The sequence below is a fragment of the Dama dama genome, chromosome 27, assembly GCF_033118175.1.
Source record: "Dama dama isolate Ldn47 chromosome 27, ASM3311817v1, whole genome shotgun sequence".
NCBI classification, from domain to species: domain Eukaryota; kingdom Metazoa; phylum Chordata; class Mammalia; order Artiodactyla; family Cervidae; genus Dama; species Dama dama.
In genome coordinates this window covers 9,456,588-9,468,927 of record NC_083707.1, presented here as the reverse complement: position 1 = coordinate 9,468,927, position 12,340 = coordinate 9,456,588, and the positions used below count along the sequence as shown (strand labels likewise).

Sequence of the window (12,340 nt, the reverse complement as noted above, 5' to 3'; positions counted from 1 at the left end):
GAGTGCAAGAACAAAACGAGCCACAGGAGCCTTAGCCACCCTACCCAAGCACCAAGGGAATGGTCAAACTGCACCCGTCCTGTCCTGCAGCCATCACTCACCCAAATGAAGGCTGTTTAGACTCACCCCTTGCCTTTCCCATTCAGCCAGGCTCTGCCGTGGCCTTGGAGACCTGGAGCTGACAACAGTGATAAAATACATGGCAGGGTTTTAATCGTAAATAAGCTCTGGGCATACGCTCTTTTTGCTGGGCCTAAAGACCTGTAAAGAATCTGCTAGCCAATGCAGGAGACACTAGAGATGCAGGTTTAATCCCTGAGTCAGGAACATCCCCTGGAGTTGGAAATGGCAACCCACTCTGTTATTCTTGCCTGGAGAATCACATGGACAGAGGAGCCTGGAGGGCTGCTCCATGGGGTCGCAAGGAGTCAGAACAACTGAGAGACCAAGCGTGCACACACACAGACCTTTGCAGATGACGCCCACCCTGGTGAGCGTGTGGAGAGACATGCCACGGCAGACGCAACACAGAGGTTTCAGAATCTCAATTACATAACTGCACTCGGGACGCTTTCTGGTAACTACAGAAGAGTTACGGGAGGTGTAACTGCAAGTGTCTAGGGCTCGTCGTGACAGAGCAGCAGAGGGAAAAAAACCTGACTGACCTCTACCTGGAGCAGAGCCTGATCGCACTGGTATCAGAGTATGCTGAAGTTCAGCAGCCAGATCAGAGATTGGGAGTTGAAATACTTTAGAAAGCATTTTGTTTGACCTAAACATTTTTTGAGTGAAGCTTTTTAAAGAGAATAAGCACCAGTTCAGTCACACGTCAGATCCAAGAATAGAGCTTATGTTCCACTTGGAAATCCCTACTTCGCTTCCTTCCAACATGCTCTCCGTAAGGAAGTGGCAGGAAGCACTGTCTCCCCACCCCCAGGCTGTGCTCTCACACATGTGGAAGGATGGCAACCACAAAAACTCAGTCCAGGATAGTCACACGTATACACATGACCAGATATCCAGCCATGTGCTAGTAAATAAACAGCTGAGGTTCAAGCAGTAGGTCCTTGATTTCCATGGAGTGAACATTCCCACCACGGCTGATTTCAAGATACCATGATGATGTCAGCTGGACTGCAAAATTCTTGAAAATGATCAATGAGACTCATGAACCAATGCTGAGTTAGCACAACATATCACTGAGAAAAGATCTTTCTTTAGTAAGACTTTATTTAGAGACTGTACTCAAAGTTTATATTTTTTTTGAGGGGGGTGGTTGGGGTGATTATACAATAGAGGGATAGGGGGCTCAATTCTTATGAGAACTGTCAACTTTTTCAATTTGTCTTGGCAGGGATCTTCCAAACCAGGGATTCTGTTTATATACATCTAAATACAGTCTAACTGAACATGTGTAGTAGATTTTGTTTAAACCAGTCAGCCTCCTTTAAAGTGCCCTAAGTTAAAACCAGCAATAAGAATTCAAGTTTTGGCACAGGAGTCCCAGACGACTGAAAAATCACCTGTGTCATAACGAAGTTAGGTCTAACTTGGGGAAAGAGTGTTGCAATTTCAAAATTCATTTGATAATGTAAATTGAACTGAAACTGTCACTTCCCAATCTGGTCTGTTTAGAGACCAATATATTACTTTTGGGCTTCCCGTGTGGCTCAGACAGTAAAGAATCCGCCTGAAATGCGGGAGACCGGGGTTCGATCCCTGGGTTGGGGAGATCCCCTGGAGGAAGGCATGGTAACGCACTCCAGTATTCCTGCCTGGAGAATCCCCATGGACAGAGGAGCCTGGTGGGCTACAATCAAGGGATCACAAAGAGTCGGACACGACAGAGCGACTAAGCACAGCACATACTACCCTTATGACCTCAGACAGATGTCAGACAGCTGCCTTTCTAAAACTAGCATTTTTGAGAGACAGGAAACACAATCCAAAAGCTAAGAAGATAAATTAAAAGGAAACGATACAATCATATTCTAGTTTCCGTCACTTTTCATGTATCAATAGACTTTAAACACAGTGAACCCATCTAATCTCTTTACAATCCTTTAAAATAAAATGCTTGAAATCATAAGTTCCCCTAAAAACTGAATTCTAGACTTTTCACATATGTCCTGGGTGGTAGAGGTATTTTACGGAGTCTCTTTTTTATGACAGGAAGGCAAGTGTAATACTCACTTTCTGAATTACCCCTTTACAGTCATGAGACAAGGCCAGGTTTGAAAGAATCATGAACACTGTCTGCTGAACGGCCGTGTTCTCTGGAGGCACCTGGGAAGCCATCTTCAGGATACACAGCATCAGAGAGCTGCCGGGGGCCCCTCGGTGCGCGGCTTGAACAGGATGCTGTCCGGAACTCGACCAACAGAGGGAGCTGCAACCTTCAGAAACAGCAGCCGTCACAAGATGGCTCAGCTTCACGCTTTCGCGTGTGGAAGGACGTGGCCGTTAACCCTAAAGGCCGGTGCTGGTGATCTGATGGGCCGAGCGGCTGGCGACCTCAATAAAGCACCGAAAGCACCATGGCTACTGCCTCCGTTTTACGGAAGGAAAAATCGAGGAACACGATAATCCGGGGGCCGGAGGACAAATGCCACGAGGGCGGGCGGCTCCAGAGTGGAGGCCGAGGTCAGACTCAGGAGTGAGCCACCCTCGGCACGGCAGTGACGACACGGGCTGTGTACTGTCCCCAGTTCTGCTCCCTTCTGTCTTCTGATATTTGGAAAAGCCAACTGCTGAGCTGCTGAATTTGCTAGAAAAAGCAGGCGAACCCCAGACTTGCTGGCTTAAACATCAACTCCATGCCTCTGAGTGTACACAGGAAGTGCATACTGCCTGCAGGCTCCCGTTTCTTCTGCTCAGAGAGTGTTTTCAGTTTCTCCTCCCTTCCCAAGTCGGCGCCTACCCGCCTTTCTCCCTCTCAGCTGCCGGCCACTAACAACAGGGCCCATGGGAGGCGCTCAATAAAACGCCTGTCAGAGGCGTGAGTGAAAGAGGCAGCCCGGTGACATCAACTGTCACCAAGCCACCCGACCCCAGGACCACCTGTCATCACACCAGCCTCCTGCTCTAGAATCTATAAAAGCTTAACCTTTACCTGGGTTTTAAGGTCTTCCATCACACTTTTCCCTCTCCCAATTCTCCTATTATATCCAGTGTTCTCCTGCTGTATCATCAGGACAGTTTCTCCCTCTAAGCCCTGAGCTGTCTGATGATTCTTCTATCTTATCAAATAGGTACTTAAAACAACCGTTCACTCTTTAATCCCTACAGGAAAGCATACCTCTAACCAATACACCCTTGAAATAAGTGGAAGAAACACTTTGAAATGTATATTCATTTTTCCACCTTAACAACACTAGTACTTCAGTACATTACTGAAAGGCAGCATCGGGCTCAATTTACCATTTGGGAAATTCGCAGTGTAGACACACAGCAGCTGCAGCGCAACCTGCATCAGTGAGTCATCCATCAAGAGCCAAGGCCAGAGCGCGTGCAGGACGGGGACCAGGTGGGCGTCCAGAGCCGCCTCCTGGGGCGGGAAGAGAGGCAAGGCGGCATTAGTCTGAATAATGAAAATATAAACGAAAATCAAAGCCAAAACATCTTCACCAACACAGGAGACAAAAACAGAATTCACTTTGTTCTGAATGGAGAACAGAATCTCATGGGTAGGTTCAGCACCCTGCAACCAGGACTGCCATGACCATGAGCCCACAGTCTCAGGAAGTCCCTCCAATACTGGGGTGACCAGGATGTGCAACTTAGGTAAGAAATGTAGAAAACCAGCTTCTGAACACGTACACCAAGCAAAACAGTGACATCTTACAGCACTGAATGAGCCCTTGCAAATGCTGTGATACAGTTAAGAAAAGGGATTCTCTGGTTAAGGAAACACGCTGACCAACTCAGTCCTCCCCGCCCGCTCTTTCCCTATGTGCATATACGTACCTAGTGTGTGTGGCCAGGTAGATCAGAAGATCACTGCTTTTAAATGAGTTGAATATGGCAAAATTCAGTCAAAATATTATGCTATCTCATAATTCTTAAGGAACTTAGATTTTCTTATGAAGATCACGGTATTATGGATAAAATATAACTATTGGCAGCAAATGCAGCTATTTCTTCATGAAGAGACTGACTAGGCAGTTTGTAGACCCACGCATGCACACACACGTGGGCATTTGTACAATGCCCTCACAACTTCACGCAGGAAGAGAGAGGCGAGTTGTTCCCAACACTGTTCCCCTTGCTCCCCACTCTCCACGAGCCTGGAGGCAGCCCCATGACCACAGTGGACGACCACGTTTGCTGTCCCTCGGAGAAGACAGAGCCAGGCAGGGATGAGCTCCTCCTCAACTCCACACGGCACATCTGGGTCTCCTCCCATTGCTCCTTCCCGCCTGGCAGGGAGGACCCAGAGTCCTTCTGGCAGCACTGATCCGTCCATCTGTGTCCTGGACAGAGCCTGCTGCCTCCTCAGGGCTCTGAGTTCATCTAGGAGGTCGTTTCTTCCTCTCTTTAATAACTAGTCCTCGGTTTGCTCACGTCTGGCTATACTTAAGCGCTACCTGTTAGAAGAACTCAACATACAGGCTAGCTTCCTTTATAGCTACATATTCTCAATTACAAATGATGCTTTTCATAGCCAAGCTTTGTGCTGTCATTCCCCAGCTGTTACTTAATCTTCAATTTCTTTTCTGAACTGATGATGCTGGTAAAACTGTTCCTACCTTTGTAGCTGCCAAACCCTCAGGCACTGTGGCATCTATTAAAGGCTCTTTTTTCTTCATTTTCATGCAGCCCCTCTATCCTTGATTACCTCCAAACTCTCCAGCATTCCCTACACAGTCTCATTTTTAAACAGCTGCATTTCCCAAGGATATGACCTAGGCTTTCACTACATACTCTACTGGGAAATTTCAACAACAGTCACGGCTACAAACACCTCTATCCAGTGCTAACTCCTAAGACCCCCCAGTCTGTGCTGCTCCTCAGAGCCCCAGGCCCACATGACCCACTGACTGCCGGCCATGCTCCACCCTGATGTCCCACAGACCCTGCACTGAGACAGGCGGACCCCACGTGAGCATCACTCACGCCTACATTCTGCTCTGCAACTCACGCCTGTGTTAAACTTGAGCCTGGAAGTCGTTCTACATGTCTTCATCCCTCGGATCCTCAAGTCCACGCCTTCCTCCCTGTTCTCCTCGCCACGACTAAGGTCCCACCACCTCCTGCCTGACCAGCACCGTCCCCACCTCTAACCCTCAGTCCATCGACCTCACCAGCCCTGGGCTCATCCCAGTATGGAAAGCTCCTCATTGTCACATGTTTACCGACACCAGGGTGGCGTGGGCGTGGAGGACTTACTGAGTCACCACAAGAGTGACCAACACTTAGTACTGGGAGTGTGTGACACCCCTCAGGTAAGCTGGAACAGGAAAAGAAATTAAGGCTCTCTGTCCCACAGAACTATGTTTATCCTCAAGAGTCATCTGAATATTCTTCTTTGGATTTATTTGTTATTAAGCAACTTGGAAATGCACACATGCTTTGACCTGTTGAGAGATTACACTTCCATAGCTGGCTAATGTGTCACAAATGTGAGCACTACCTTTATACCTGGAACCCAGGCTGGCATCTCCTGAATCTACAGGCAGAGACCACCTGGGGAGTGTGCTGGAGTGCTGCCTGAGGGGGGTGTCACACACGAACACTAACTGCATCCAGTTGCAAGGACACCATCAAACTTAGTAAATGACATCACTAATGAGACATATCAACACTTAATTCCCATGAAATTGTTTTGAAATGTAAACTGTTAGGCATGTGTCTTAAGTAAATTATTTTATACAGTTTAAGGAATATGTGCTCCAAACGTTCATTTCCTAAGATATAGTATACTTTTTCCAGTTTTATCACAAGTAAAATAACGAAAGAGGTAATCCTGTATAGCACATGGAACTCTGTTCAATGTGATGAGGCAGCCTGGATGGGAGGGGAGTTTGGGGGAGAACTGGATACATGTATACATATCGCTGAGTCCCTTCGCTGTTCATCTGAAATTATCACAACATTGTTAATCAGCTATGCCTCAAAACAAAATAAAAAGTTTAAAAAGAAGTGGGAAAATTTTTTTAAAAAAGAAAGCTTCCATAAGTTATCTTTGACTTACTCATTTTCCACAGTAGTTCTGTGTGGAGGTTAGTGCTTCAGAAGTGTCCCATCACTATGACAAAGCAAATCAAAGTGTTCCAGACACTGTGTTCTATGTAAGAGCACCGATGGCTGTGTAAAAAGACAGCACCAATGCTCAGACAGAGCAAAACACCTTGAGGGTCCCGACAGAGGGGCTGCGCCAGGGGCCCCGCGAGCAGCAGAGCTGGGACTGAAGAACCTCCCTGACATCAACATAGCAATACCATTTCTCCTCCGAAGCAGGAGACATCCTCATCTTTCCTGTGCGTATGGACACCTCCCCATGGACGGGTGCCTAGGCAACTGCCTAACAACTGCCTAGGCAGAAAAAAATCCTGCCTAGAAGACATACACAGTCATTCACGCCATCTTAGTTAAAATTAAATTAAAAAAAAAAATGAAACGGCTAACAGTAGGAAAAAAGAGACTCAAGTTTGCTTTAGCTGCCTGAAGTCAAAGTTTCAGGGATAAAGTTAAAATGCTGACACGAACAAGAAATGTCATCAGGGCTGACGAGCAACGGTAAGATTAGGTGCGTTCTTTTCTGAAATCAACACTGAGCTTATGAACCAATCAACCATGCATCTAAGGAAACTTCAAAGAGTTTTTCAGTTTCCCAATTATCTCATATGAAATTTAAACTGTTTCACAACAGCGCTGCTTTCAAAACTGAGAAGGAGCTCTACTTACTTTGCATTCTTCATTCTGATAAAGACAGTTTCTTAGGAGCTGCATGGCAATGCTTAATTCTTTAATAAAACCATCCTCCTGTTTAAACAAAAAGCAGTTGAAAGATGTGAACAACAATGGCATCTTTCACTTTTGCATACAATAGTTCCTTCTCCCTTGGGTCACGCGACACCACAGCCATGCTCTTTTCTGGGCCTGACCACCACGGCTCGGGGGGACTGACAGGCTAACGATCTCTGAAAGATGACCACGTCTCGAGAAGCACACCCACCACAAAAAAGCTATTTCTGTTCTATCAGGCACAGAGGGACTGAGATATGTGATAAGCCCCATGTTTCATCTCAACAAAGTAAAGCACGTATTGGCTGGTTTTCAATCGTTATCGGGTATCGGCTGACTTTCTCAATGATGAAGTAAAGGGCCTCTGCATGAGAGGAAAAAGGAAAGACGCAAGAAAACAAACTGACAAACATATAAGCACCTAGACCAATAAAATGATTAAATAAGGCTTCTTCTTGGTTTGTTATTAGATGCAGTAGAAATAAGTCATTATACACACTGCTGCAATAATGGTCTTAGATATATTATGCAGATATGTTTATAAATACAGACACATATTCACTTCCTCAGTAAGCTTTTGTGGCAGATCTTTTTAACCATAGTTATTATTATTAACCACTGCTATTATATAAAAACTGTTATTTTCAATAGTTGAGATATGGAAATAATCTAAAGGACTACTGACAGATGATGGATTAAAAAAATGCAGTGTATATATACAATGGAATATTAGTCAGCCACAGAAAAATCTTGCAATTTGCAACAACAGGGATGAATTTTGAGGGTATTATGCTAAGTTAAATAAGTCAGACAGAGAAAGACAAGTGCTACATGATTAGACTCATGTGGAATATTTTAAAAAACAAACAAAAAAACAAAATAAATGAACAAACCAAACCAGAACCAAAAAACAAAAACCCACATAGACACAGAGAGCAGAGGAGTGGTGACCAGGAAGGAGGGGATGAGGCGGAGGGCAAGGTGGTGGAGGGAAAAGTGGTGGAGGGAGTCAGCTGTCTGGTGATGGATGGAAACTAAACTTTTGGTGATGAGTAGGTATAGTGTGCACATAAACAGAGGTCATGCAGTACAGATGGAACTGATACAGTGTTATAAACCCAAGTTACTGCGATATAAAAGAGTTTCCTTAAAAACCTATGTTACATCAAGTTGACAGTGAACACGCAGCCTGTCACGAGTCCAGCAGACTCAGTGCGAAAAAGAGACGCTGAGAAGTCCCTGAGAAGGAAATGAACTGACATCAGGAACACCAGCTCTGCAACTGCCCAGACCCGGGGCAAACACGGGCTTTACCCATTCCTGGTTCTGTGATTACTGTCATGAGTGAGCAGCGGATAGTAAATATGAAGTGTTCAGCACAGTGCCTGCCATATAGAAAACACTTACTAAGTTATTCTATTTCTAGAGAACCTATGAGAGAAAGATATTCTTTCTGTAGAATAAAAATGTATCTTACACATTCCAAAAGGCTTAAAACAACAACATATCATATATAAATCTCACTTAAAGATCTTCAAGTGAGAAATAAGGTGCACACACATACAAATAAATCCCATCGCAAACCTGCTAATGTAGAAATCCCATTAATTTATGTGGCTGTACCTTTCCTCTAAAACACTCACTTCAACCAAACATGGGTGTCATTTATGAGCACAAGGACTTGAGAGATGGTGACCCCTGCCTCCCAGAGTCTGAGAACTCACTGACCTTTTTCTTCAGCGCTGCCCTCCCTGGCTTCAGAGCACTCAGGTTCAGCTGTGCATGAATGTGCTTCATCTGCTCCACGCAGCTGTCTACGAGATGGGCTGGAAGACAAGGTCCAAAATAGTCAGAAAGTTACTATATTTCCAAATAAGTAAAAACTATATTCAACAATCAAATTTCTCAAAAAATTATATTTTCTGTGTCTAACCAATTCTATTTTCACATTTTCAGTGAGACATTAATGAACCAGAGGGAAAAAACACAGGAAAACTAAAATGCTAAAACCCACTTGTTTTTAACTTAGTACTACTCTTCACACATCTCATTTATGTTGGAGGCGTGTGGAGTTTCAGTAGCAAAGTTACAACTGAAATCAGTGGACTTGATATTCTCTTTCATCTCAAACACCTGTGGTTCCCTGAATCTGGATGAGAAATTACAACACTCCAGAGGGAAATTTATATGAAAATATAGAATCATCTAAGGTGGTTATTATTCCTATTGAAACTACATGTTTTCTTTGTGTGTGCAATATGTGCTTGTGGTTAACACGTGATTATTATGAAACTGAGTGGTATGTTACATTAAAAAACTTCTCTAAGATTTAATAGACTCTAGAGAAAGACTCACTGCACAAACAGTAGCCCACCTGTGTCATCTTGTGCTCTGACAGAAACGCACGTCTGGCCCCCTCCCCGCTCAGGCCCCACCGGGGGCCGAGGGGCGCCCCTGTGCAGCGCAGCAGGCCCTCCCCAGACGTCTGCTTGGACGCGGCGGGGTCCACGTGTCAGCCCGTCTCCCAGTTCTCCCCACCCCCCGCCTCCCGTGGTTTCCACACGTTTGCTCTCTACATCCGTGTCCCTATTTCTGCTTTGCAAATAAAACTATGGAATGCTTCACAGAAAATTTTTTAAAATAACAAAGTATGTTTACTATGTTTCTGTATGGGGGAAAAACCTGTTCTTTTCAGTGACACTATAATTTTAAGCTCTTTACACCTAAAATAAACAGGCGGTAAAATATACAAGTTAAAAGCAGCTGAGGCGTCAGGTGGCTCACCCTTCAGAGCGTGTCTCTGTGCTCTTCTGCTGACGGCCAGAAGCGACATCAGGGCGTTCACAGCGACCCTCTTCAGGACATCTCTGGAAGTTTTTCCTTCATAGCACTGCAAAGAATGCAAATCAAACTGCCTTCGAGAAAAACTTAAGCTGTAGCAAAACACTTATGAATGAAAATATGAGCTATCGTTAGTTTTCAACTACTTCATGAAATCCACTAGAATTTGATAAATCATTAAGATTTGACAATGTTCTGTGAGGATGAGACTGAATAAAAAATCTATAATATGGAGAAGACTGAAAATCATTCTCAAAGACTCACCTCTAAAGAAAAAAGCTATGTTGAGCATTAACATACAGCAAGTTTAAGCACTTAATCAAATTCACAGGGGAATACATGTACATACATGTAATTTATTTAAAAGGCCCCTTAGAAAACAGAAGAACTGGAGAACGATTATCAAATTCCTCCTTTCTTCTGTTATTTAAATGGTTGTAATAAGCATTGCTTTTTAATTCGAATGATTGAATAAAATTCTTAGAAGACCAAGACTGAAAGTCAATTATTTAAAAACTAAACCAAATTTTAAAAAATCAAGAACCACTAACCTGAAGAATTACTTCAGTAAGTCGTTCCAGAGAGTTCTGACTTTCCTGGGTTTTGTCAAGAAGTGAAACCACTGCTGGACTGTGGCATAAGCTTGTTTTATCCTTATCTTGGAGATGCCTTTTTGCTTCTTCGGTCAAGAGAAGAGAAAGGAAGTGCAGGCTGGCGGTATACAGGGTAGGGCTTGTGGCAGACAGACGTGCACACCTGCAGAATGTATCTGAAAGATAATTTCATGTATGAATGACTGGAAACATCTTCAAAATTAAAGAAGTGAGTCAAATTTATTTGAGCAACAAAGTTTATAGGTTTTTTAATGCTAATGAAGTTTATTAGCACAGCAATAACTGCAGTGTTTAAAGGTAAATTAAATAGTACCAAGACAACCTACCGATCAAGGAATTGATTTCATTTTCATTTTGCTCTTTTTATATAGATTCCTGTTTATAAGAATGTGTGAGTGTGTGTAAATAAGGGATTATCTTAATTTTATGAGCAAAACCACCCCGAGCCCAGCAGGACCATCTCCTTACCGATCACCGCTGCCCAGGACCGGGCCAGACTCTTGGTAACAGACGGGAAAGAGGCAGGGCCAGCTCGCCTCAGCAGTGCGGCCAGAAGGTTGAACAGATGAGTCCACGTCTGGTAAAAAGCTGGCGTTAACTCTACATCTGTAAAAACAGCAACCAAAATGTTTCGACTTATTAACACAAAGAAGAAAAAGAGCCTTTTGAAAAATAACGTAAAAATCACCTCTTGCTCCCTATTCTCTTAGGGAATGCGTGGTGTAACCCTGTTAGCTCATGCGGACATCACTGCCACTGGCCAAACCTGCCCCTGAGTGACCACTGCTCCCCCAGCACTGGGGTAACGCGGTGCTGCTGAGACTGCAGACTGCCTTTGCTGGGCGTCGTAAACCACTTCACCTACCAGACCCCAAACCTGCAAAGCCATAAACGCAAAGGCCTAAACAAGAATGAGCTAATGGGCAGAGAATTACCAAATGAATGATTACTTCATTATAAACTCTTTCAGACAACTATCATATTTTGAGAAAGAAGCTATGTTGCTTTAGTTTTCCCTACTAGTAAGCTCTATATTCAACATTTCATTAGAGTACATTTTTAAAGAATTGCAGACCTTTGGAAATTTCTGATATTATGTTCTGGACTTAAACTTGTTATTTAGTCATAGCTTATAAGAATAATTAACATCTAACACTCACTGTGCTTTCTAACATTACATAAAGAACTTTACGCTCATTTAAAATGACAGCACTGGTGAATGGTCCTTCATTACACTGCATACTTGCCTCAGTCTCCGGGAGCCACTTAAAATATCCAACCTGTAAGACACTTCATGAAAAGTCTTCCAAAAACACTAGCAAAGAACAACCCAAAATGTGACCCTGATCTGAATACTTGGTACAAAGTTACATTATTTACTTTACTTCTAAACAACAACAACAACAACAAAATTTAAATAAAAATAAAGCTCACCGAGGAGGAAGGTGAGAGGGGGGTTCAGGATGGGGAATACATGTACACCCATGGCTTATTCATGTCAGTGTATGGCAAAACCACTACAATATTGTAAAGCAATTAGCCTCCAATTAAAATAAATAAATAAATAAAGCTCACCTAATATATCTTTGGTGCATAGGGTGAGAACTCGGATGATGTTAGGGATAAGAGGTTTCAGAAGCTCATCCTGAATCACAAGGTCAGGATCCACCAATAAACATGACTGCAGAAGCTGGGATAAGGAGGACAGGTATTCTAGGAGAAAGGACACCTGCTCCAAAGAGGAGACACAGTAAAAATAAAGCATGTCACACGAAAAGCCCATCTCAGTGATGCAGTGTCACTTCTTTATAATACAAGTTAACAAAAAAGTCATAAAATATGCATCATAATTTTAAAAGACCTAAAATTAACACACAGCAGACAAAGCATTATTTTTCTCACAAGCATGTCATTAACGG

General features: G+C 43.6%; 1 protein-coding gene across 5 annotated transcripts in view; it reads right to left on the bottom strand.

Moving 5' to 3' along the window:
- Positions 1-12,340, bottom strand: part of RTTN (rotatin) — a 119,007-nt gene that overhangs the window by 8,767 nt on the left and 97,900 nt on the right. For all 5 annotated transcript variants that reach the window (XM_061131162.1, XM_061131159.1, XM_061131161.1 and 2 more), the window contains 8 exons: positions 11,997-12,150; positions 10,890-11,027; positions 10,359-10,576; positions 9,751-9,856; positions 8,695-8,792; positions 6,907-6,984; positions 3,421-3,547; positions 2,194-2,396 (listed from right to left, as the gene is read on the bottom strand). In XM_061131162.1, the coding sequence (XP_060987145.1) occupies positions 2,194-2,396; positions 3,421-3,547; positions 6,907-6,984; positions 8,695-8,792; positions 9,751-9,856; positions 10,359-10,576; positions 10,890-11,027; positions 11,997-12,150 (1,122 nt within the window). The remainder of the gene's footprint in view (positions 1-2,193; positions 2,397-3,420; positions 3,548-6,906; positions 6,985-8,694; positions 8,793-9,750; positions 9,857-10,358; positions 10,577-10,889; positions 11,028-11,996; positions 12,151-12,340) is intronic.